This window comes from Lepidochelys kempii, chromosome 12 (genome assembly GCF_965140285.1).
Source record: "Lepidochelys kempii isolate rLepKem1 chromosome 12, rLepKem1.hap1, whole genome shotgun sequence".
Lineage (NCBI taxonomy): Eukaryota > Metazoa > Chordata > Testudines > Cheloniidae > Lepidochelys > Lepidochelys kempii.
This window is the reverse complement of record NC_136391.1, coordinates 32,974,833-33,001,472: the sequence shown is the minus strand read 5'-3', so window position 1 is coordinate 33,001,472 and position 26,640 is coordinate 32,974,833. Positions and strand designations below refer to the sequence as shown.

The 26,640-nt window shown below is 39.5% G+C and overlaps 2 protein-coding genes across 8 annotated transcripts in view; one reads left to right on the top strand and one right to left on the bottom strand.

The window, feature by feature from the left end:
• Positions 1 to 1,664: 1,664 nt before the first annotated feature.
• Positions 1,665 to 21,022, bottom strand: CENPN (centromere protein N). 2 transcript variants are annotated; one of them, XM_073308007.2, is made up of 11 exons: positions 20,492 to 21,021; positions 19,532 to 19,712; positions 17,999 to 18,044; positions 15,219 to 15,278; positions 14,608 to 14,684; positions 12,601 to 12,771; positions 10,425 to 10,526; positions 9,771 to 9,828; positions 8,385 to 8,497; positions 3,961 to 4,084; positions 1,665 to 3,618 (listed from the first exon to the last, which is right to left on the bottom strand). In XM_073308007.2, the coding sequence occupies exons 1-11, from the start codon at positions 20,713 to 20,715 to the stop codon at positions 3,503 to 3,505; spliced, it is 1,272 nt and encodes a 423-aa protein (XP_073164108.1). In that variant the 5' UTR covers positions 20,716 to 21,021; the 3' UTR covers positions 1,665 to 3,502. The 2 variants fall into 2 exon arrangements, with proteins under 2 accessions (XP_073164108.1, XP_073164109.1); XM_073308008.2 differs by lacking the exon at positions 12,601 to 12,771 and having other exon boundaries at positions 20,492 to 21,022.
• Positions 20,759 to 26,640, top strand: part of CMC2 (C-X9-C motif containing 2) — a 47,975-nt gene continuing 42,093 nt past the window's right edge. The window contains exons 1-3 of one of the 6 annotated variants that reach the window (XM_073308018.2): positions 20,759 to 20,880; positions 21,427 to 21,491; positions 26,100 to 26,187. The gene's annotated coding sequence lies outside the window, so the exon portion shown is untranslated. The remainder of the gene's footprint in view (positions 20,881 to 21,426; positions 21,492 to 26,099; positions 26,188 to 26,640) is intronic. The other 5 variants (XM_078848128.1, XM_073308017.2, XM_073308021.2 and 2 more) reach the window with 5 other exon arrangements.

The following is a 26,640-nucleotide window of genomic DNA, read 5'->3' as shown; positions in this document are numbered from 1 at the left end:
CAGGCTCAGAACATTCCTGAGGGTTATAACAATTTAGAAATTGACAGCAAGGTTTTTCCTTCAAGCATTAACAGAAATACCCCATTTCAAAACATTTAGTTTAATCCACTTAAAACGTATGGCTAATAAATTATATGTACAACATTACCCTATTTAAAAAAATAAATGTTATATGAAAATCAGATGCGTGAGAGAAAACTGAGTTAGATACATAAATATTATTTTCTCTACAGTAACTGTGGTTCTTCAAGATGTGTTAGCCACATGGATTCCACTCTTGATGAACATGGGCATCATGTGTGTGAGAGATCAGATTCTTGAGGTCACACTTGTGCTGCACCCCCACCAGAGAAGATAAAGGGCAGAGCCAGCCCAACCATTCCTCAGTTCTTTTGCCAATATAGAATCCCAGAGAAGTAGACTTGGGGACTAACAAGCAGTTGTCTGTCTGCTTGGAGGTGGGTACTAGAAGTCCTACTTAAACAATGACCGTAGGACATGCCAACCAAACCGGGCATTGAATGTGGAAGACACTACTGTGATGGTGACAGACCAGGTCATGCTAGAGTGTATTCAGGTCAATTCACTTGTGTATTAGTGTAGATCAAAGTAATGGTTAGATGTACAAGAATGTATTGGCTGTTTAAACTTCATGAAAACTAATGGGATGCTATTTGCATTGTTTTCACTTATCTATCCTGTTATAATGTAATGGTAAACATTTACATAAACACTTAAGAATGGCCATACTGGGTCAGACCCATGGTCCATCTAGCCCAGTATCCCGTCTCTCTACAGTGGCCAATGCCAAATGCTTCAGAAGCACCGTGTATACATTGCGTATACACCTGTAACTAAATAATCCATCAAAGAAAAAATCCTTTACTAGCATTGTACAAGTTAAGGACTTAAAACAGAAAATGCTGATTTCAAAGCAAGTGATCATTCTGTGTGATGGTTGGAGGTCAGAAGACTAAGTGCATTCCTCACTCACTGTCAAAAGAAAAGCCTACAGCTTGTCAGTGTGCAGTAAATAAGGAATGGGCTCACTCACTGAACAAGGAGGTAACAAAATAAATAGTTCCTCCTTAAGAGAGTACCATCTATCCTGCGCATTGAATAAGGCAGGGGTTCTGTAGCAAAAATAGTATGTGATCAACTAATTAAAGATTATATCAGTGTATACACACAAGGGAGCCAAATTAAAGTTGCACAGGTAACCTTAATTCTGGCATTTCCTAACTTTTGAGTGCTTGACTTTGCAACCGTAATGTTTTAACATGTTAGTTTAATTATAGAAAGAAAGTATATTTAGGGACATTAAATCTGCTGAGAAATTGCTGAAGATAAGAAATACTTGAGATAGGGCACTTTCATTCATCTTTTGTGGATTATGCTTTTATAAGTAGTCTTTCCCTTCTTATAGGGATTGTAGACAGGTCTTAGTTTCGATCATGGATTAAAACAGACTCTTAAAAGTAATAATAGCTTAATATTACACTTAAACACTTTCAATTCCGCTGAATTTTAGTTAAAAAAAATGTACTTATAAAATAGCAGGATAGGTCCAATACTGTACAGTACACAGGATTCAGTTTATAATCATTACAAAAAATACTCAATATAAATGTATCATACTTAAGTATCTCAAGCCAAACTTCTGCCAAGTTCTACTTTAAATTTTTATTGGTTCTTTCAAACGTAACAAAAACAAAATCACACAAAACTTAACAAAATAGTTTGGTATACTATACCACAACCTTTCTGAAAAATTCTCTTCGCATATGGACATTATCTAAGCAAATAAAAAAATTTGAATACACAAAATACATCAACAATAAATTGCTAACCAATACAGAATCTAAGAGACATTTTGGACAATACAAGTGATCTTCAAACCAAGTAAATTACATCTGTAGCTTAAAATATTAAATGGGTGAAATTCAAAATGTCTATTTAATTATGAACACTTAGAACTTTACTGCAAACCCTATTTCTGCTTGAACACTACATTTGCTTGGTTCTGCAATCTTTATGAATACAAAGTCAAGTTTTAGTGTACAAGGAGTGTGGCAGGATCAGACCCTAGAAAGATTAGTGATTACAAACATTGGGTCTGATCTTACATCCATTCAGGTCAGATAGAAACTTTGCTATTGGACTTCATTAGTAGCAGATAGTCCTTTCAAGATAAGACCACCATTCAGTGAGGTACAAAAACACATACCAAACTGTATGCACATGAATAGTTCTACTGAAGTCAGTGGGACTACTGACATGTTCAAAGTTGGGCATGGGCTTTGATATATTGCTAAACTGGGGCCCAAATGAGACCATTCAGTGGATTACCTCAGCCATTTATATAGTTTATTACAGTTAGTATTTGTTGTCAGATAAGTGCCCAGAGATTTGTCTAATTGTATATAGCTTGGGTTTTGCATATCTCATGTCTAACTTATTTCACACATCATGAACAGCAACTCATATTTAGTAGTCACCAGATTTTTTCCCCCTTACCAACTATATTAAAGATATTGTAGTAAGCAGGGATGTGTTCAGCCCTAATGATGCACTTTGTAGGCCCTTAATCTCCAGAGTGTTACTGCTTTATAATTTACTCTTAAAAAGTAATTTGCTTCAACAGAAAGTTTCAGTGTCTTTTACTTATGGGGAAACTTAAGTAACTATCTTTAATTGTTTAGATACCGAGTTACTCAGTCATTTGATAAAATAAATTATTAAAAACCTATTGTACATTAAGTATCACATCTGTTTGTTAGATATTTAACACCATTTTAAGGATATGAAAAATATGCACCAAATGTTTGATACCAGCTTTTGCTAGTCATCAGAAGCCCATAACCTCATTTAAAAAATTTTGTTTTAAAAATGCATCTCACTATAAATGAAGTCATGACAATAGAATATTGTCACAAGAAGGAAGTCTTCTGTTGAAAAATGAAAACATCAAGGCCAGGCTAGAACGTTAGTTTTCCAAGTAGATTGGTCTCCTGACATTCTCACTCAGAATTAATGTCTGATGCTAGATGACAGACTGTGGGCATAACCATTTTGTTAAATGGTGCTAGTACACTGAAAGAACGCTAATCTGCTACATTACTTGACTTATTGCATTCTGATTAGATCCGTTCTCTAATTTATTGTGTGCATCCACCAAATACATTATGATTCACAGAAGAACTTCAATGAACTAATTTAATTAGCTGAATTTACTGTTTCAGCTATCTGCTAGACGACAGACCATTTAGTCAATCTCACTGGCTAACCCATTTGTTAAAAATGAACAGTAGGGAAAAAGTATAACCTTAAATGTAGACTATCATTTAAAATGATACAAGGGATTACCAAAGAATAAATTAGTTTTAAAAATGGTTCTGAAATTTATCTTTTGATTAAATACAGTAATTAAATACACATTATATACACAATTCTCGGTGAATGAGTCTTTGCAGTTAAAAAAAAAAAAAAAAAAAAAAAAAAGTCAGTGGCCTATACAGCTTGTTGAAAGTATGCCTTTTCGCTCTTTAATTTTAAAATAGTTCCTGGCTTTTTGTGGTATGCATGTAAGTAATGGTGAAAGAGGTGCATCAGCCATACCTGGAGGGAAGGAGGAAAAAAAAAAAAAAAAAAAAGAAATATAGCCAAACTCATCCACAAATTTATCTTTCACATATGATTTAGATTAAAGGTATAAATTGAGTAACCACGTTCAATCACTGTAATTCTATAAGAAAATTTGCACAAAAGCATGAGTTTACATGTCCAATCTGGCCTCATCTGCTAAGGTTATCTACAGAAGAATTCTTGTAGTTCATTAAATTTCTATTTATATGTACACAGAATCAGATTAACCACTCAAATATCACTTATGAAAGATTTGCAAGCTAAATGGAAGACAACATAGTAAAATAGTTCACCTATTAATATTATAGCACTCACCTGCTGGTGCTAAGGATTTCAATGCTTCTAAAAGATGGGGACTGGAAAATTTGACTATACATCTGAATGGTTCTTTTTCAGTTAGAATGTCCATTTCAGGTTCACCTTTAAACATTGTTTCAAGCTGTGAACACAAAGCATTCAGGGGTCATAAGAAGGATATGCCTTTATGTACAAACTATTAAAAAACAAGGCAATATTAAAACTAAAGCCCTGCTTTTTTGTTGGATGTGTCCTCTCTTCTCTCAACTGGGAGGAAAAACAATTTATGAAGTAAACAATTTATGGCAACATGCCCTTCAGTTTAACACCATACAAAAATGGGCAATTGCTATTTAAAACTTGGTTGTAATAACTGTTGTGCTAAACCATAAGTCAAGCATTTCCTGGTGCTAAGTGGTGACCTCCTCAGGCCCTCATCCTTTCTAACCAGATATCCAGTTGCCCTTCTTTAAAATTGAAAATAGACCAGTCTTCTTTATTTAATTTATTTTTAAGTATTAAAGGAAACTACAAAGGTTAAAAACATTAAATTCTTAATTTAAAAGTAGGGCTGCCAAGAGATTAAAAAAATTAATCGTGATTAATTGCACTGTTAAACAATATTTTTTTGGATGTTTTCTACATTTCAAATATATTGATTTCAATTACAAAACAGAATACAAAGTGTACAGTCCTCACTATATTTTCAAAAACACAAAATAGCATTTTTCAGTTCACCTAATACAAGGACTATAGTGTAAGCTCTTTATCATGAAAGTTGAACTTACAAATATAGAATTATTTAAAAAAAAACTGCATTCAAAAATAAAACCATGTAAAACTTTAGAGCCTACAAGTCCACTCACTCCTACTTCTTGTTTAGTCTATCGCTCAAACATGTTTGTTTACGTTGATGGGAGACAATGTTGCCCACTTCTTGTTTACAATGTCACCTGAAAGGGAGAACAGGCGTTCACATGGCACTGTTGTAGCCGGTGTCGCAAGATAGTTACATGCCAGATGCGCTGAAGAGTCATATGTCCCTTCATGCTTCGACTCCCATTCCAAAGAACGTGTCCATGCTGATGACTGGTTCTGCTCAATAACGATCCAAAGCAGTGCAGACTGAAGGATGTTCATTTTCATCATCTAAGTCAGATGCCACCAGCAGAAGGCTGATTTCCTTTTTTGGTGGTTCGGGTTCTGTAGTTTCCGCATTGGAGTGTTGCTTTTAAGACTTCTGGAAAGCATGCTCCACACCTCATCCCTCTCAGATTTGGAAGTCACTTCAGATATTTAAACCTTGGGTCAAGTGGTCACAAGTGCTAGAAATCTCATATTGGTACCTTTTTTGCGTTTTGTCAAATCTGCAGTGGAAGTGTTCTTAAAATGAAGATGTGCTATGTTATCATCTGTGATTGCTAGAACATGAAGTGTGTCAGAACCCAGGTAAAACAGAGCAGGAGACATACAATTCTCCCCCCGAGAAGTTCAGTCACAAATTTAAGTAATGCATTTTTTTTTAAATAAAAACAAGCATCGTCAGCATAGAAGCATGTCCTCTGGAATGGTGGCAGAGGCATGAAGGGGCATATGAATGTTTAGCATATCCAGCATGTAAATACCTTCCAATGCTGGCTACAAAAGTGCCATGCGACAGCCTGTCCTCACTGTCAGGTGACATTGTAAATAAGAAATGGGCACCATCTCCCATAAATGTAAACAAACTTGTTTGTCTGAGTGATTGGCAGAACAAGAAGTAGGACTGAGTGGACTTGTGGGCTCTAAAGTTTTATATTTTTTTTTGTTACATAACTTCACTCAAAACCAAAACAATCTACATTTGTAAGTTACACTTTCACAATAAAGAGACTGCACTACAGTACTTGTATGAGGTAAACTGAAAAATTCTATTTCTTTTATCATTTTTACAGTGCAAATATTTGCAATTAAAAATATAAAGTGAGCACTTTGTATTCTGTGTTTTAATTAAAATCAATATATTAGAAAAACTCACAAATAATTAATAAATTTCAATTGATGTTCTATTGCTTAACAGTATGATTAAAATCACAATTCATTTTTTTAATTGCGATTAATTTTTAGTTAATCGCGTAAGTTAACTCTATTAATCCACAGCCCTATTTAAAAGATATTTCAGCTACCACACTTGCCCTTAACTTGTTAGCTTTTATTGTTTCATAATCAATTTCTTATTTAAAAAAAGATTTTCTCCCCATTTGCTGAATGGAGGATTCATGCAGACAGAAAACTGATTAGTGCATAAAATAAACAAATTAAATTCTCTAATCTTTCAGTTATAATCATTTTAAGTGTTGCTTGGAACCGTAATAGGTAAACATTTTCAGACATAAGCATGATTTAAGTTTAGAGGCCTTTTAACCCCTTTTGAATTAAACACCACAGAAATGATTAATATTCTCATTAACTAGGTTGTGGGAGAAGACATTCCAATCACAAGTTTTAGCTAAGAAAAAATCTATCGCTTCCTGTGAGATTGTTAGATATGCTAGAGAATACATTAGGCAGGGAGTACAAGTATCAGAAGAATGAGCTGTTCAGTGTAGATTTCTCATATCTAATGTCCCAAAATTATTTATTCTAGAGTCTCTAGTCAGGGGTTTTCAAACTTAATTTCACCACAACCTCCTTCTAACAACAAAAGTTACCACACGACTCCAGGAGGGGGGACTGAAGCCTGAGCCCACCCAAGCCCTGCCGCCCTGGGCAGGGGGGCCAAAACCAAAGCCTGATCCCCACTGCTCCAGGCAGAGGGACCAAGGCCCAAGGGCTTCAGCCCCAAGTGGGAGCCTGTAACCTGAAACCCACCACCCAGGGCTGAAGCCCTTGTGCTGCGGCTCTGGCCCCAGGCGGCGGGGCTCAGGCTTCGGCCCTAGCAAGTCTAATGCCAGCTCTGGCAACCCCATTAAAATGGGGTCGCGACCCACTTTGGGGGCCCAACCCACAGTTTGAGAACCACTGCTCTAGACAATCCAATTCTGGCCTGAATTGGGACAGATATCCCAATCCTCTGAGGCTTTCACTCCAGTTCCTCACTGCACATTTCCACTTCCACAATCTTTGGCCTTTTTCCTCCCTCAAGTGTTTTGGCTGCCCGTGTCTTCCTTTGCTCCTTTCCTAGCTGGATATTTCCAGTCTGGATTTTTCTCTCAAGCATGGCTCAAGTCACTTCAAGCCAGTTCCTACCACAGCTATAGTTGGTGCAGCTGCTCCTTTAAAACACTAACATGCTGCTTTGATTAACTTCTGACTTCAAGTCTTGGGCATACATTTTAAAAGTTTGTTAACAGGGCCTATTAGAATTATTTTATTTATGCCTTTCAACAACCTGTTTGCTAATGAAAACACATTTCTAGGTGGAAGAATACCTTTTTAATGAAATCAGGGGTGCCCCCATGTGACAAACAATTCTCCACTAAAAAAAAAAACAACGCAATTATGTCCAGTGTATATGGTAAAACATTAAGGGTCATCTCTTGGAATCCCCAAAGATACATTAAGAATTGGTTTTGTTATGAATAAGGCTGCGAGTCTGTCCCAGAGGTCATGGATTCCGTGACCTTCTGTGACCTCTGCAGTGGCTGGCCTAGGGGCCGCCTGAGCAGCTCAGGCAGATCCTGGGCCAGCCGCACTTGCTGCTGCTGGGGCAGTCTCGGGCCACCGCGCCCCCCTCCCCCAGCAGCAGGAGTTTGGGTGTGGGAGGGGGCTCAGGGCAGGGATGCAGGAGCGGGTAAGGGCCCTGGGTGGCACTTACCTCAGGGAGCTCCCCAAAAGCGGGGACATGTTCCTCCTTCCCAGCTCTGCATGCTGCCTCTGCTCCCTCCCCCCAGCCTGACCAAGATTTAGTCAGGGGTATATAGTACAAGTCATGGACTGGTCATGGAGCTGTGAATTTTTGTTTACTGCTTGTGACCTGTCCATGACTTTTACTAAAAATACCCATGACTAAAACATAGCCTTAGTTATGAACAGATATTTTTCAATGATCTATTGAGTGTTACCTGTATTGGTAGTTGGTTTTATAAGTACTCTGTATAATCTGGACTTCCATTTCACCAGTACTTAAAATCTCATTTTATTATAGTACAACAGCCAAAATACTTTGCTCTCAAGATTATGATCAAATTAAAAAGTCACTATTACTCAAATAGTATGGGTCGTGCAAGACTGAGATATGATCCAGAATTTTAAATGTAACTTCTTTGGGCACTAGATTGCATGAATGCAACAAGAGCTCTGCATTAGAAATCTATAATTGTAACTAGTTTATGAAAAAACTCTAGTAACGTTCTGTGCAAAAGTTTGGAAGAAAAACTAGAGAATTTTTTTACAATTGTCCTTTAACACATCTACTGATTAGTCGTTTTAACCAAATTAAAAGGATTAAATGTGTTTATCACCTTATATTGTGCAAATTCTATTTTTGGTTGGAGACCCTCACCAAAGACCTCCTGATTCACACTCTGGATTCTCTCTTTTTCCCTTTTATTTTCTTGAATTATCCTCGGATCCACTGGAGGAGGGGGAAAAAAACAAAATGAACACCACACCCTGTTAACTTTCATGTGGCACTGTTTAGCTATTATGTACACATTCCATTTCTTTGGGAATGATTTTTAGATGTGACATACCCAGAATAGAATACAAGTTCTAGAGAATGCACAAAATGATCATCTGGCAGATAGCTAGTGAAATATGAAGATTCACCACTTAAAACCAACTCTAAACTAACAAAATAGCCAGACCAAAAAAGGAAAAAAGTTTAGCATTGTGTACTTTGTGGATGTGGGAGTGAAAGCTTGCATGCCTAACTCTAAGCAAATGTTATAAGCAGCTTAATTTTAGGAGCATCAGTCCACCCAGGCTTTTAGAAGTTTGACATTTAAAAAGTAATTAGCCTATGAAGATTGCTTTCTGGGAATTACCTAGATTTCATTAGCTGTTTTTCCAAACACCCAAAAGAATCCTAGGTAAGTCATATAAATAAGTGAAAATATTATTTTCCGACCAAAGAAACAAGCTTAGGAAAAACAATTGCTTAACGAAAGTCATAATTCGACAAGAGTTCTCATTTTATGCAAAGCTAACAGCTTCAGAACTGCACGTTGGATTTCTTAGTTAAGGCAACCCTGCAGAAGCCAGCCAGAAATCAAACAAGTATGTTATCTCACAAAGGAAAGAAACTTTACAGCAGCTGTATGAAAAGTCTACCTTGAATGTTTTGTCCACGTGGATCCTACTTATCATGAACACACACCTCCTATGTACAAGGCCAAAATCTTTTGACTAGCAGCATTCACTGGGGCTGTGCTTGTGCTCGACATGTCCTCCCACCCAAGGGCAATTAGAGCAGTGTGGCCCCAACCACTTGCTAATTTGTCTTTAGAATCAATCTGTACTGAGAATGAGCGGGAATGGAGGGCAGGTCACAGGAGCCAGGTGGACAAAACATTTCAAAGAAGACAGTTACTGTAAGATAGTGGAGTCTATCTGACCAGCCAAGCTAGTATGAGAATCAGAACCATGACATAAGTGTCCAAATGATGTTCGGTGAGTTCGTAAACAGAACTCAGCCAGCCTTGGAAAGGGTGGAGGTGTAGTCTGGCAAGCAGCAATCAATGCAGTGTATGTACTGTACTATACTATGAATGTAATATAAGAATTATGTGGCACTTTATAACAAGAAACATTTAAAAGAGCTGAGAATGCAAACCTGAAAAGGAATGATATTTCAGAGCAAAGCTTATTTTAAAAGGCCATATATTTTTAAAAAAATAAGCATATACCCTTTTCTGGAGCAACATTGCTTTCTTGTAGAGGTCTTGGGTGATATGTTTGGAAAGTCTAAAAACAAAATACAAAAAAGTGTGGGAGGAGACAAGATAAGGTCTTTACAATCAGTTTATTTCCAGTTCTAGGAGCTCTCACTAGAAATAGTTTTCAGGTTTTTTTTGAAAACCTTCTGAAACAAAGTGCTCTCCTTGCTCTTACCAATTATGGTAAGTTAAGAATCCGAAATCCTAGTTTTGGAAAGTGATGTTTTCCCTGACTATACTCAGAAAACATTTCTCTATTTGGAAGTGTTCTTTAGACAAGCAGAGTAAATACCTATTCTAATAGTTGCCAAGTCAGTACTTTATTGAGACCAATGAAGTAGTAATAATACGAAATTTTAAGATTAAATCATTTTATCCAAAATTCTATGTTATAGTTTAATTGGTAATTCAGGAATGCCTCTAAAAAGCGGTAGGTGGGAAACTAGGTTTTAGATCACCATTTTATGTTACCTTACTGAAAGGCTGTCCACCTCAGTAGTTCAGTATTACTTGTAACATGATGAATTCTTGGAAGAGGTTTTCCCCACCTGCTAGGAAGTTTAGAGCCAGGCCTGAAACAAAAAACCAAGACTTACCTTAGAATAAACTTGAAAAGTGGCTCACCTGGCTATACCTCTTGAACACAATATCTTTAAGGGAGTCTAAACAACGGCTTCGGAGCTCCATTTCATGGATGTCATGGTAATTGGAAGCATGAACCAGTGCCTTTAAATAAAAATTGAAATTATTTTTATCATTACTTCTTAAGTCACCATTATATTTACAATAAAATGTAACATTTCTGGCTAATGCAACATTTTTATACAGCTGTTAAGTTGTAGGTTCAGTCACTATCACCAAAGACGATTCTCATATCTGAAAAATGCAAAGTTAAACAGGCTGTTATAAAGCCATATGATCTTTGCAGTAATGTAGAGAATTTACAGTTGAAAGAAAGAAGACCCCAACCACCAAAATAAACACATAAATAAAAAATAGAACTGTAGTTTAAGCTCTGCATCATCATGTTGTGCATACTTAGGGATAGCTTGATTCTCTGCACAGTAAGATATGAACTTATTAATACAGAACTGGAAGGGACTTCATGGATTGAGTCCAGTCCCTTGGTATCACAGACAAACTAGTCACATAATCTTGTTTATAAACTTATCAAGCTCCATCTTAAAACTAGGTAGGTTATTTGCTCACTCGGCTGCATCCTTGTATTGGAAGGCTGTTCCAAAACTACACTATTCTGATGGCTAGAAGCCTTTAGCCTAAACAACTCTTCTCCCTCCCTGGTGTTTACTCCATGATATAATTATAGAGCACGAGCATATCCCCCCATAGCCTTCATTTTCCTAAGTTAAACAAGCCAAACTCTTTTAACCTCCTCTCATAAAACAGATTCTCCATTCCTGTGATCATCTTAGTAGTCTCTCTTTGAACCCGTTCCAGTTTGTCTTAGTCTTTCTTGAACATGGGCCACTAGAACTGTACACAGTATTCCAAAGGAGGTCTTACCAGTGCTTTATACAATGGCATTAATACTTCCTTATCACTCCTGGAAATACCTGGCCTGATTCATTCTATAATGAATTACAGGACAGTCATCTTGTAATTGACTAATACACCCAGGTCTTTCTCCTGGATTATTAGAAGTTAAAGGTTATGTTATTGGAAAGGTAAATTTCCAAGAATTTGAACTAAGATCTCAGAGATCTGCCCCATGATCTTAATGTCAATAATTTGGACACTCAGTATACCCATTCTTTGAGCCAGTACATCCAGTTCTCATAGTGCAAGGCCTCAGAAGCTTAGGTGGTCACTTTAAGAACATACAAAACTGTACTTGCAATTTGCTTTCAGATTTTGAATATAGTAGAACCTGAGAGTTACTATCACTAGAGTTATGAATTGATCAGTCAACCACAAAACCTCATTTGGAACTGGAAGTATGCAATCAGACAGAAGCAGAGACCGACACAAAAAAAAAACCAAAAAAAAACAAATACAGTACAGTAAACTACTACTAAAAATAAAAGGAAAGCAGCATTTTTCTTCTGCAAAGTAAAGTTTCAAAGCTGTATTAAGGCAATGTTCAGTTGTAAACTTTTGAAAGAACCACCATAACGTTTTGTTCAGAGTTATAAACAATCTCCATTCCCAAGGTGTTCATAACTCTGAGGTTCTACTGTACCTAGAACATCCACTGCCAGTCTCCAAGAGGGTCACACAGGTAATAGGGACAAGTGCCAATAATAAGTGGTTTTAATAGGCAATAATAGGACATGACCCCTATTTTTGTCAGTAACTATCACTTCTACTCTAAGCCAGCTTTTAAGACCCATCATATGGCCACTTGTAGCAATTCAGTTTAAAGATGTGAAGTAAAGATACCTTGCAAGTTAACATAGCCTCAACACAAGCATATCCAGTTCAGAGATTTAAAATTATATAGTCTAGTAAAAGCACAAACTCACTTTATTAAATTAACTTTCTATAAAGAGAAAAAGCTTAAAGGCAGTTATTCTACATGGTTTGTATTTAAGGAGTTTTGGTATGGATTTTAAAGTGGTATACGAGAGGAGCACAAATAATGCACGTATGCACTTGTGCCTCTGAACGCCCCTAGTGAACTCCATTTAGGGATCTAATCTAAAGATTGTGTTATGTTTCCAGACCAAACAACTACATTCCAGATTTTCCAGTGTGATGTTTCCTCACACTTCCAACAACCCTCTTTTGATAACTAGAAACAACATGATGGAGATCTATAACAGTCAAGTTTGCTCTATACCTGACAAAGCAGAGGTATGCGGTTCCTAAGACTGGAAATGAAGACATAGGGAGTTTGCGAGTGATACACAACATAAGTAGCTTTGTACTGATTTGGCTTTGTATACTGTGTTCCCCAAGCAATTCGAATCCATATTGCATTATCCTCATATTCTCTGAAGTTGATCGTCACCTGATTAGAAAAATCAAAAGCTATAATTTAGTTAGGCACTCAAATCAGGAGACACCAAAATTAAGGTTGTGTGGGTTAACTGTTCCCCTGCGTTTATGCATTATACATGAACATGTGATATGCCACTGCTGATGAAAGAGAAACATATCCCATTGACTTTCACAAGGTTCTTTCACCAGATGGAATTTAACCTGTAATGTTTAGAAAATATCTTTACATTAGAAGGCGTCTTTTTTTTTTTTTAAATGTAAGCACCCTTATTGGAAGCAAAGGTAGATAGCAGCAATATCTTTGTATTGTATGTGGAGCACGAGTGACAGTAACCCAAGTGCTTCCGTTCTAATGAGTCTATTTCACTACCCATTTTACAGGTGTGAGGTTACATTACAGTAGTCGCTTTTCAGCCTCAGGACTGAACATGTTTCAAAGAGGTCAAGGTCCACAGTCAATGCCTTGGGGTAGTTTCTCTGCCCTGTTCCATTTCCTTTTACTACTCAGGTTGCTGTTCAACTGGTTATTGGTTTTCAATTTCACTCACCAATACCAAGTTACCCTGAGTGGCTATGTGGGGAAGGGAAGCCAGCCTTTGCTAGGTGCTCTCCTAGGTTCAGGCAGAGCCAGTCAAGCTCCTATACTGCTTCTAATGAGGGAAGAGGGGGAAGGAGGCAATTGGCCAGTCACAGTCATTTTTTTCTCCCTCCTTTGCAATGCAGGCAAACTGCTCAGCAGTTGCATCAAGAAAGAAAACAGCTGCTCACAATGCTCCCGAGTCTGCTAAGGAAGCAGTGTCCCCCTCCAATAGTGACGAGTTTTTCATATACCGATGAAAGGAACACATTCAATTGATAATCAGATAATTTTCCTACACATTCATTCCTTATAGCCATGAGTAGCTCCCTAGGTCACATGTTGGACACTACTTTATACAGTATGTGACCCAAGAACACCACTGTCTACTAGACAATATAAAATTTCACCAAAAATATAACAGTATCGGGGCCAAAACTTCAAAACACACAAAATATGCCCACTAGGGATAATAAATTGAAGCATAAGCTAGAGACCATGTGCAAGAGCAGTTTACTATTTCTGACTCCATTTTTACTACTGGTGCTAACTTCAGAATCGTGCATACACCCTCCCACTTCCACCCTCTGTTTTCTGCTTATTGATAAAAAATTACATGGCTACTTCAAGTTCCACTCAGATTGTTTGGTGAGAGACATGTTTATTTATATATTATTAGTTAACAGATTGTCTTATTGATTGACAGATTAGAACAGTATCAATTACATCTAGGCCACATGACCACTCTAGCTTTAAAGTCTCAGATGTATTTGTCCTGAAACACTGCACTCTTCTGGCCTATATGAGCAACGTTCCATTTTTGTATCTAGCAATGCTTTTTGAAGCCTGATTCAGCTATATTTATCTAGTTTGTGTATTTTCTGAAGTACAGGCTCAAACTTGTTTATCTACTCAGTAATAATGGCAGAGTGTTCCTTAGTACTAAAAATATACAAAATTGGAAATACAATTGTATTTCTCTGGAGCCTGAAACAGGTAACACTATATTTTAAGACAGAACTCTGCCACTTTTCACTTCCCTCAACCAGAAAAAGCAAGTCAGAAGGTAAACACTATTACTTGGGCAGTATATATAGTTTCTCCTTGGTATTTCAAATACAATCCCCCATGATTCCAGCAATTTACAGATTTACTTCAAGTTTTGGTTAAAAAGCAGGGACAAATCAAGAATTATCTTCCTAAAGACGATATAACCACCACCCTTTATATTACAGAGTTGCAACTCATTTAGAACAGTTTTATTCTTACATTTTTCAGAGCTGACTGAAGACTTCTCTTAAATTTGTATTTGAAATCTGCCAAGTTAAAAGCATCAGTTTCTTCACCTGTTATACAAGAAGAGATACCACTTACTGTAAACACAAAATTATGACTGTTAGACATAATTTGGTCTGTTACAGCAAAACGGTATTACAGTGATGTAGCATCAACCCAAGAATTTAAACATTTATTTTAACTATTAAATAGATCATATAGTGTCAGTTTAATCTCTCTGGGGAGTTTCGGGACTTCTTTTTTTAGGACGTGAGCACTGACATACCACACACACACGTGCATACATGTCTCTTCCCTTATACTGTCTCACCTTAACAGATAGACTAATTTATTAACAACATAAATACATCTACCTAATATAATATATTGGATTTTCCTAACAATCAGTATTTTCATGCCTCTGATTCGTCCAAAATTGAGGGAGTAGGAGGAACCAGTACAAACCAAATAGCAGCATTTATAAAACTGAGAAAATTTCCTGGGGTTGGGTAGGAGTGGGGTATGTAAAAACCAAAAATGAAGGACCTTTCCTATGAGTGAGAATCCTGTAGAGGTGATATCTTTAGAGAAAGGTGTTTACCTACCCACTGCTTTGGTCATTTGGTAAACAGTCCAAATCTTCTTGTTCCGATAGGTGTGGTTGTCTGGGGAGATAAAAAAGTTGCCCAATGATGCAGTCAACATGGAACATAACTGTTTTGAGTAAACTATTGACATACATTATTTGTGATCAGATCACTTTCAAACAATTGTCCTCATATTTTTTTTAAAAAAAAAAGTCTTAGTGATCAAGACTGTCCTAAGCTGCAGGTAGCTTCTAGTCTACAAGTAAAAAAGGCATTTTTATATAGGAGACATTAAAATTTGTTGAATTTTTTGTTAATTAATTAATGAAGAGGTAACCTCCTCCCAATTCACTCTTTAAAAAGGATTACATGCAAGTTACCAAAACTGTTTCTTAACTTGAATTCTGTTGTTTAGGGCAATTAGAGAAAAAAAGACAGACTTACAAGAGTTTGCCAACTTCTAAGTACATAGAGTTATCAGTGTATAGGAAACAGCTAGAGCCACACGCAACAAAAAATTAACAAGACAGCAATTTTGGAATCACTCATACTTCAGTTTTCCACATAAACAAAAATTATATACAATTCTTAATGTTCAAATTATAATTATGTTGAATTTAGAGATCCATCTGGATTTGTAGAAGCTGATCTGCCATACACTGCTGTCTGAATTAAACTAACACCCATATTACTCCTGGGGGAATTCGGCGCCAAAAAATTAAAAATTCTGCAAAATTCTACATATTGTGTCAAAATACCACAATATAATCACTCCAGTTTCAATTTTGGTAATTTATTTCAAAATTACCAGTCAACAAGCATGTCAACAACACAGACAACAGCAAAAAAGATTCTTCTAGGAGTAGAGTTAAAGAAACCCCTACAAAACTCAGTTCCAGTTGGGAGGTGCTGGAGGGGGCTGTGTGAGGCCGCCAGAACTCAGACACCCTGGACCTCCCTCCACCCCCATCCGAGCTAAGCCGCAGGGCACCCCCCAGCCCAGATACCCAGACCCCAGAGCGGTCCCCTGGCCTCTGCACCCAGCCCCAGGGCGGCCTCCAGACACCAGCCCCCTCCCCGAGCCCAGCTGCAGGGTGGCCGAAGCCCAGAGCCCAGCTACGGGGCAGCCCCCAGCATCTAACCCCCTCTCCCCCAGAGCCCAGCCGTGGGGCAACCCCCAGCCCCTCCTATGACTGGTGGATAGCTAACATAATGCCAATTTTTAAAACAGGCTCCAGAGGCGATCCTGGTAATTACAGGACTAACTTCAGCATCAGGAAAATTATTTGAAACTACAGTAAAGAACAGAATTATCAGACACACAGATCAACATGATATGTTGGGGAAGTCAACATGGCTTTTGTAAAGGGGAATCATGTCACACCAATGTATTACAATTTTTTGAAGGTGTCAACAAGCATATGGACAAAGTGATCCAGTTGATATAGTATGCTCGGACTTTCAGAAAGCTTTGACAAGGTCCCTCACCAAAGGCTCCTAAGCAAACAGTCATGGGATAACAGGGAAGGTCCTCTCATGGATCAGTAATTGGTTAAAAAGGCAGGAAACAAAGGATAGGAATAAATGGTCAGTTTCCACAGTGGAGAGAGGTAATAGCAGGGTCCCACAGGGATCTGTCCTGGGAACAGTGCTGTTCAACATATTCATATGTGATCTGGAAAAGGGGGTAAACAGTGAGGTGGGAAAACTATGCAGACGATATAAAATTATGTAAGATAGTTAAGTCTGAAACAGACTGTAAAGAGTTACAAAGGGATCTCACAAAATTGGATGACTGGGCAACAAAATAGTAGATGAAATTCAATGTTGATAAGTGCAAAATAACACACTGGAAAACATAATCCCAACCATACAGTCTAAATGATGGGCTCTAAATTAGCTGTTACCACTCAAGAAGAAAGACCTTGGAGTCATCGTGGACAGTTATCTGAAAACATCAGCTCAATGTGCACAGCACTCAAAAAAGCTAACACTTTTAGGAACCAGTAGGAAAAAAAGAGATAGAAAAGACAAAAAAAATATCATAATGCCACCATATAAATCCATGGTACACCCACACGTTGAATACTGTATACAGGTCTGGTCACCCCATCTCAAAAAAGATATTAGAATTGATTGAGGGTATGGAATAACTTCCATATGAGGAAAGATTAAAAACAGACAAATTGTTCAGCTCAGAAAAAGAGATGACTAAGGATATGATCGATAATATGACAGATGTTTATAAAATCATGAACAGAGTGGAGAAAGTGAATACAGATGTGTCATTTATTACTTCACATATCACAAGAACCAGATGTCACCCAACAAAATTAATAGACAGCAGTTTTAAAACAAACATAAGGAAGTACTTCACATAACACACAATCAACCTGTGGAACTCATTGCCTGGGGATGTTGGGAAGGCCAAAAAATTTAACTGGGTTCAAAAAAGAATTAGATAAGTTCGCGAAGGCTAAGTCCATCAATGGCTATCAGCCAAGAATGTCTGGGATGCAACCCCAAGCTCTGGGTGTTCCCCATAACCTCTGACTGCCAGAAGTGGAGACTGGACAACAGGGGATGAATCACCTAATAAGTTGCCTGTTCTGTTCCTTTCTTCTGAAGCATCTGGCACTGGCCACTGTCAGAAGACAGGATCCTGGGCTAGATGGACCATTGGCCATACCGGGTCAGACCATTCTTAACATACCAATATCTCATAAGGGCAATTCTATGCATTAGAAGTTATTTGAGAATGTCAGACAAAAGATAAAGAAAAGGTATTTTTAACTTACAAATCATGTCTAGGATGGCTGCTTGCTTGATACTTGCAGAGTTTTCCTGCAAGAAAATATTTACAGTGCATGGTGAACTGTAGAGCCAGAGTTCTTTATAGAACTTCATTAAAATTGCAGCTTAAAGAAACGCTGTCTGGAATTTTAGCCCCAGAATGTAGGTACTGTTAACATTACTTAGATTGCATTAATGGCGACAGAATGCTAGGCAGTTTCTAAACACAGGAAGACAAACTCCCTGTCACAAAGAGCATATAGTCAAAAAAAGGTTTTGCCAAATCCAGTATTATATATTTTTTAAAGAAAGCTATTTGAGTGTATTTATGCACTCCCTCTACAGAGGTTGCAATTTAAACATTGCTATTCTGAACTAGTACACAAGACTTAATAAGTGAAATTAACTAAACTTTATTATAAACAGAAGAGAAAATGATTAGTGTTTCATTATACAAACCAGGTAAAAGGTGAACTATGATTTTCCTCCCACCAATTTTATTTAGTTTTTAAAATTTCATGCCATCTGAAGAATCTCAGGTGCTCTTAGGAACATAGGTAAAGAAGTTTCTACAAAACACCGTAGCTATTTTAAACCTGACATTTGTTATCCCATTAAAAAGTAGTTTAATAATACTATTTATGGCATTCAGTAAGTCTTTTTGGCTTGCACCTGTAGCTTGCATATTAATACTATAGACAAGCAATCTGTGGAACCAACAGATTTCAATGCCTTTGAAACTGTGCAACAAACAGTAGAATTTAAGGGCACATATGATAACAGACTCCACAGAGGCTAGCCCAGGGTCTGCCCATGCAAATGCAGTTATAGGATCAGGCCCCAAGTGTGGAACATTATCAGAAGCAGGGTCATATGAAGAAATTTTGTTTTACACCAAGTAAAGTGAAAACAAATCTTGCAGAAGAAATTATTCCATCCAATGTGCTTGTTTGTCAAAACAAAAACAGCACACCTCAGAAATAACACTACAGAATTCCAGAAAAATAAAAAACTATAGGCTTTCTACTCCTTAAGAGAGACAGCATTTTAGGAGTAACATAGGTACATCTTAGCCTTCTAAATGTCCAGATAGAATTGTTTATGTTTAACATTCATATTCACAAATACAGATGAACTCCAAAACAGCTTCATCCCTATTGAATGGCTAGAATCTACCCAGTGCCATAATACATAACAATTACTGAAAGATTTAACAATAGCAGGCTCTAATATATGATTCAATTAAAGAGCAAGGAAGAATTGAGTACAACTGTGCCTTCCTGTGGACCAGCTGTGTACTCAGCAAAATCAGTTAGGCCAACTCAGTATTCATGCACTATAATCCAGGCACAGGTTAATAGTTTCCAATATGAGAAATAAAGAAAATAAAGTTAATGTGAGAATGAGAACATTTTCCTTCTTAAATGTGTGTCACACATTACAAAAACACCAATACACGCTTCTAGTATGCCATCCTGCTATGGAAATATAATGAAAATGTTTCAGCCTGACAGACCATTCACAATGGATGTTATCACCTCACAAAGCTGCACCACTTCTTGGGAAATTCTTTCCTTTATCTGATGCACGTTTATGGTCTGCAGCTGCGTCTTGGAGAGGAAGTCCCACATCCTAAGCATTTCCATGATTTCATGGCGTGGGATTTTCAGCACTGTCCTTTTGATATACTCAGCAACTGTCTCATCCATTGTGAAGCCCCTTTAAAAAGCAATATTACAGAGTTATAAGCCAATGACGAGGGAAGATGGGGTGTGGATCACTCCAACTGGCCTGTGCTCTGGTACTGGCCACTGTTGGAGACATATCATTGGTCTGATTGGCAATTCCAATGTTCCTCGTACACACTGCAAAGAATCAGCGTATTTCCGAGACTTAGGACATCCGCTCCTTTGAGGGAGCATCACATCAGCTACACCTTAAGGCCACCGTGACAGCGAGAAAATCCTGTTCTAGCCTCGGGGAGTCACCGCCCAGGCTGCTCCGAGACTGGCCAAAGGACAACGTCCGAGTTCCCGTAGTAAACTCCTCCAAGCTACTGCCCCGCTTTACGGAGGGCACGAGAAAGCCCGGCGGTGCAGCCAGAGCAGGGCCGCGCCCTGCCGGGGACAACCCTTCTCGCCGTCCGCGGCCTAACACCCGTCCCCTGGGGCTGGCTCTAAGGAGGGGCGAGGGGGTCGCGGACAAGCGGCGGGGTCCGCGGAGGGAGGAAGACGCGCCTGCCTCGGAGCGGGGAAGGCCGAGGTTTGGGGGAGCCGGTCCCCCGAAGGCGCTGTCTGCCACACGAGGGAGCGACTCCGCCGGCAGAGCCGTCGTGGGAAGGCCCCGGGCATACCCGCCGCTGGGGCCCCTTCAAGCTACGCGGCTGGGGAGGCGCGGCAGCGGGGGCATCCCCTCCCGCAGGAAATGGGGGTCAGTCCCAGTCCCAGGCAGGACACCCCAAGAGCATTTCCTCAGGGCCAGAGCCCCTCCCGGCTCACCTGTCAAGGGCGCCCCGGCGGCGCCGGCCGCTCGCGGACATGTCACCACAGCAGCGGGGTTCTTTTTCGGGCTCCCGAAACTGCCCGCTCTTTCCCGCCAAGTCGCGCCCGCACCTTCGAAGCGCCCAATCATCCAGCTTCCTACATTTGAATGGCCCAATCGCAAGCGCTGTTTCGCCTCTCCCTCCGCCCCCGTTGGGACGTGCCCTGTGTGAGAGCGGCATCCTGCCGCCGGCTCCGCCCCCTGTGACGCTCCTTCGAAGGGCCTTCCCTCCCGACGCCCTATCTTCTTCCGGGTCATGACCTTCTTCCCTCCCTTTGGTGAAGCGCGGCTGTTGCTGGGGCCCGGCTCTTTTTCCTGACGGAGTTTTCTTCTCCCCGGGATTGGAGTAAGTGAAAGGAGGCTGCGAGGGGAGGGGCTGGCCGCCCTGAGTCCCGCCTGTTAACTCCCCCTCCCCTCTGGCTCAGGGGCGCTTGCTCCTCTTCTCCCCCCGCCGCGGAGGTGTTCCCTCCTCTCCGGTTCTACCCGCGCCGACGCGGGAGAAGTGGGTGTCCCCTCCCCCTGCCTGCGCACCGGTCCGAGCGTGGCGGGGGGAAGTAACCCCTCCCATCCTCTCTCGGGGAGGAGAAGGGGCTCACTCCCCCCTCTGCCGGAGATAGGCCCCCCCCCGCCCGTGTGCCCAGGCACGCGCAAGAAAAGAGGGTTGACCCCCTGAAGAGGGGAGAATGAATCTCTCCAGGCCCCTACCACAGGAGAAAAGGGGGCTCCTGCCTTAAAACAAACCAGCCCTCCTTCCTTCTCTAGCTATGGTTACAGTCACGCGGCAGGTTTATCTCCCGCATGCTGGAGCGGGTGGCATGGCAGTAAATTGAAGCACGGTGTCGATCAGGAATGGTCAGTTATTTTTTGTCCTCGTCCAAATTTCTTGGTCAAGGTAAAGGCGAGGTCCAGACTCCAAGAGAAACATGTTTCACCTGGCAATAACAATAATTAGAATAAGTAAGTAAAAAAGATATTGCGGACTTCTCAAAAGTGTCTGGTGGCTCGGCTTTGGCCACTGTCCACCTATTGTCTACTTTGGTCTATCTATGTATGTTTAGGTACAGCTTAAGCCTAAAAGTATGGGAGCAGTTTATCCACATTGGCCAGCTCCCTCCTCTGTGTACCTCTTCTTCGGCTTATGTTCATATGCGGAGCCCATCCTTGGGGTCTCTTCATTCCAGGGTGGCTTGCATTCCTATTGGGGCATGGTATGTCATCAATATGGGTGTCAGTGAATTTAACAAACCATTTCCTGTCTTTAAGGATTACTTGGCAATTAGAGGGAAAAACAGTCTTATAAAAGAATGTGAATAAGAGTGACTACAAAGCGAAAGAGAGAGAGAGCTAGCTGCAATAAACTTTTGTTATACATCATTGATTTCCAAAGCATGATTCACTGTATGTGGCAATAAAATGTTGAAAGCATTCAAGAAAAAAAATTCCATTACATGAACTGTTGTCCTTCTGTGATTCTGATCTAATGAATGCATCTTGACACTTAGAGAATGGCCTGGCAAAACACCTGTCAGCAAAAGTGATGAAAATACACCCTTACAGTTTGATCTGATAATAAATAGTAAATAAAGCAGTGACCATTTGTCAGTTTGTGTTCAGTAGAAACAGTACTTCCTTAGTACATCCTAGCCTTATGTATAAGATGTATGCATCCCGGTTTTCACGGATGTATCTCAATACAACATACAAATTAACTGTAATATAGTGCATTTGCTGGAAAATGTAGGGGTTATTCTTAATTTGACTGATATGGTGTCTAACTATAATAGAATAGTGTGATTTTATATATTCTGACATAGCAGAGTATATACCCAGATCACTCAAAGTTAAGGGCAGATTGTCGTTAACTTTGAGTTCTCTGGGAAATGAATCAATGTTACTTGAATGGAAACTTAATTACTGGCTGCTTTTATGAAGTTTGCAAGCACATATCCATTGTTACATATATTTTTTTTTTAGTAATTTGTATGAAAATTAACGGTTAATATAATCTACAACTTTGCATCCTTGACATGATAGATGTTTTAAAGTAATACTAACAAGTAGCGTAGGTCCAATATCTAATTTTTTTGTCTTTAAAGTTGTGTATAACAGAATGAACACATTAATTAAAGTTAATAAAAACAGTGCTAGAAAGCCAAACAGTATTGTTAGTGAAAACTCAAAAAACAAATACTGACCAATCTGTTTTGCACTTCTATTGAAAAATGAAAAAATAAACTATCAATCGTGAAAAATAAATTACTATAGCTAATTTGGTTAGCTACACTCTCTCCCCTAGAGTCATAATTAGTTCTTACTTTTCATGGCTAATACACCACCATGTGGACATTCTTATCCTTTTTGTAAAATATGTTGCAAATGCTTTAAAAGCAGCACTGATGATCAAACAATCTAATACCACATGGAGCTCAGATATAATAAAAATGTACTGTGGGTCAGCTGAGATGTTTAAACTTGTTGCTGGTTTTTGTGTTATGCTAGATGAAAAACATGGAGGCAGGGTTTAAGGTAGAATCTATATAAATGCAAGGGTTTCCCTAGGTGAAAATAAATCAGGGGCAGAATTAAACCCCCTGGGCTTTTCTCTGTCTCCAAAAGCTGAGAAATATCATAAGCATCCTTTGTTTCCTTAATATGTGTGTGTGCAACATGTTTATATAGAGCGTGTCAGTAGGTTTAGGTAAAAAGGCATCACAAAGCCTACTATTAACAAATATTTTAATGAAGTAAAAAGAAAAGGAGTACTTGTGGCACCTTAGAGACTAACCAATTTATTTGAGCATGAGCTTCCGTGAGCTACAGCTCACTTCATCGGATGCATACCCTGGAAACTGCAGCAGACATTATATACACACAGAGATCATGAAACAATACCTCCTCCCACCCCACTGTCCTGCTGGTAATAGCTTATCTAAAGTGATCATCAAGTTGGGCCATTTCCAGCACAAATCCAGGTTTTCTCACCCTCCACCCCGCCACACACAAACTCACTCTCCTGCTGGTAATAGCCCATCCAAAGTGACAACTCTCTTCACAATGTGCATGATAATCAAGGTGGGCCATTTCCTGCCTATTTCCCCTTGTTTTTTCCTACCCCCCCCCCAGACGTTCTGGTTAAACTTGGATTTAAACTTGGAGAGTGGTCAGTTTGGATGAGCTATTGCCAGCAGGAGAGTGAGTTTGTGTGTGTGTGTCCCCGGGAAAAAAAAGGGGGGGGGTGAGAAGTCCAGCACAAATCCAGGCTATGGCCCACCTTGATTACCATGCACATTGTAGGGAGAGTGGTCACTTTGGATGAGCTATTACCAGCAGGAGAGTGAGTTTGTGTGTGTATGGGGGGGGGGGGGGGTGAGAAAACCTGGATTTGTGCTGGAAATGGCCCACCTTGATTATCATGCACATTGTGAAGAGAGTTGTCACTTTGGATGGGCTATTACCAGCAGGAGAGTGAGTTTGTGTGTGGTGGGGTGGAGGGTGAGAGAACCTGGATTTGTGCTGGAAATGGCCCAACTTGATGATCACTTTAGATAAGCTATTACCAGCAGGAGAGTGGGGTGGGAGGAGGTATTGTTTCATGATCTCTGTGTGTATATAATGTCTGCTGCAGTTTCCACGGTATGCATCCGATGAAGTGAGCTGTAGCTCACGAAAGCTCATGCTCAAATAAATTGGTTAGTCTCTAAGGTACCACAAGTACTCCTTTTCTTTTCGCGAATACAGACTAACACGGCTGCTACTCTGAAACCTGTCATTTTAATGAAGTGTGTGTGGGTGGCAGGGGAATCAAGGAAAGCAGTTTATCTGGATTTGAACTTTCTCCTTCAGTGCCTTCCATCCAAATATGGGAACATCGTTTCTCATGCACTAGAACAAAGTGAAACTTGCTGATATTGGACAATGAAAATAGATTAGTCAATGGAAAATAGCTGAACAAACAGTGTCAGTGATATTAAAAATACTACTTAAAATGTAAGTGTTTTTAACAGTAATGCTTTTTAAAAATATATTTTAACCTGAGAGCTTCCCTTTAATGGGAATTACCTATTATTAGGGAACAGTAAACATTTTATTTAGATGTCATAGGGCATTTTCTACCCTTTTGATTAAAGGTTAAAGGACACCATCAACCTGAATTTTTTAAATTAATTGTTTTTAAATGCAAGTTTTTTAGGGTATCCTTTTAAACAGCATGTCATCAATTGATTTTTTTTTTTTTTAAAGATTCACATAGGGTTTTTTCCTGTTTCCCTGCTGATGTTATAAGGGTCAGCAAGGGCAGATAGGTGGCCCATGAGCAGCAATATAAAACATACTTGTGGCCATCTCCCTCTGGGTGCATGTCTGCCTAACAGCAGCAGTACTGAAATAAGACCTGCTAACTTCTAAGCTGCTTGTTGAGAACTGCGGAGGAATCTGTGATTAAGGAACTTTCATCCATAGGTGCTGACTCTGTGGGTACTCCAGGGCTGGAGCACTCACCGGGAAAAAAATAGAGTGCTCAGCACCCACCAGTGGTCCTGCCAATCAGCTCCTCCTCTTCCCTCCCAGCACCTTCTGCCTGCTGGTGACCAGCTGTTCAGTGGTGTGCAGGAGGTGCTGGGGGGAGGGGGAGTAGTGGGGGCAGGAAGAGGCAGGGTAGTGGTGGGGACTTGGGAGAAGGGATGGGGGCGAGGCCTGGGGTAGAGCAGAGGTCGGGAAATTAGAAAGTTGGTGCCTCTGCTTTCATCCTATGTAGCTGTGTCTGGTCTTATGAAGGTGTATGGGGAGGGAGGGAAGGAGCTCTCTAGGTTTCTGTTGCTTCTCAAACCCATGCTTGGGTCTGGAAAGTGAAGGAGCCAGATCTCCTGGTCTTCTTCCACCTAACACCTGACTCGGATTGCTTCTGGCCCCATGTTGGGGTCTGGGTGGGGACCAGATGGAAATGCTGATTCAACCTAGTTCCTGATTTCTTGCCCCATACCCTAGCAGGGAAAGTGTAGCAGATGGCAGCATGCTCAATTACTTGGTCCAATATTTGGGTACTGCAAATCCACCTGTTTTTTTTTTTTGTCTAGTTTAGTATCTTATCATGAACTTCCTTACACTTGCAGGTTTCTTTTGCACACAACATTGTTTCAATATGAGTTTTGTTGAACTGAATAGAAAGAATAGATATAATTCATTTCTTGGTAACTTGGGAAAATCAAGAAAACTTTTTATGGGGAGGTCTTTATGAGCTTAATATATCTATATGTTTCAGGATTGTTGCTATAGGGGCTCTTATGACTTTAAATGGAGATATTAGTCATTGGAATTTTTAAAAAATATATTCAGAAGGATTTCTGAATTTTGGTTTTCTTTGGCAAAAAAGGTTTAACAGACAGTCCCTGAGGAGCTGAAGACTACTCCTTTTTTCCTGTAAGGAGGTAAAAACAAATGTAATAATAATGCTGTACTACAAAACTTCTCCCTTTCTCAAGTAAGTCAGGAGTAAAATTTGTGTAGTGTTGTTGAATATCTTGAAGTTGAAGATATGAGCTTGACACCATTTTAAATCTCCTCTTGAAGCGCAGGGAACGGTCCTGCTCAAGTTCTCTCTGGACATATAAGTGGAGGTGAATAAAACAGTAACTAGAAGAAAAGGCTTCACTGAAAGGTGAGTGAGTGAAGTACAGTACCAGCAAAATTGGCAGAAAAATTCAATAAGAGTACAACTCTATCAGAGGAGAGGTAGAGTTTTCTGGTCAGTGCTAATGAGAGGGAGTTTTTAGGTATCCTTCTGGGATGCATTAGCAGGAGTGTTGAAAGAAAGACACAAGAAGCAATTATTCTGCTGTACTCTTTGCTGATTAGGCCTCAACTGGAGTATTGTGTCCAGTTATGGGTGCCACATTTCAGGAAAGAGGTGGACAAATTGGAGAAAGTCCAGAGAAGAGTACAAAAATTATTAAAGTTCTAGAGAACATGACCTATGAGTGAAGATTGAAAACATTGGGGTTGTTTAGTCTGGAGAAGAGAAGAATGAGAAGAGACATAACAGTTTTCAAGTACATAAAAGGTTGTTATAAAGAGGAGGGAGAAAAATTGTTCTCCTTAACCTCTGTGGATA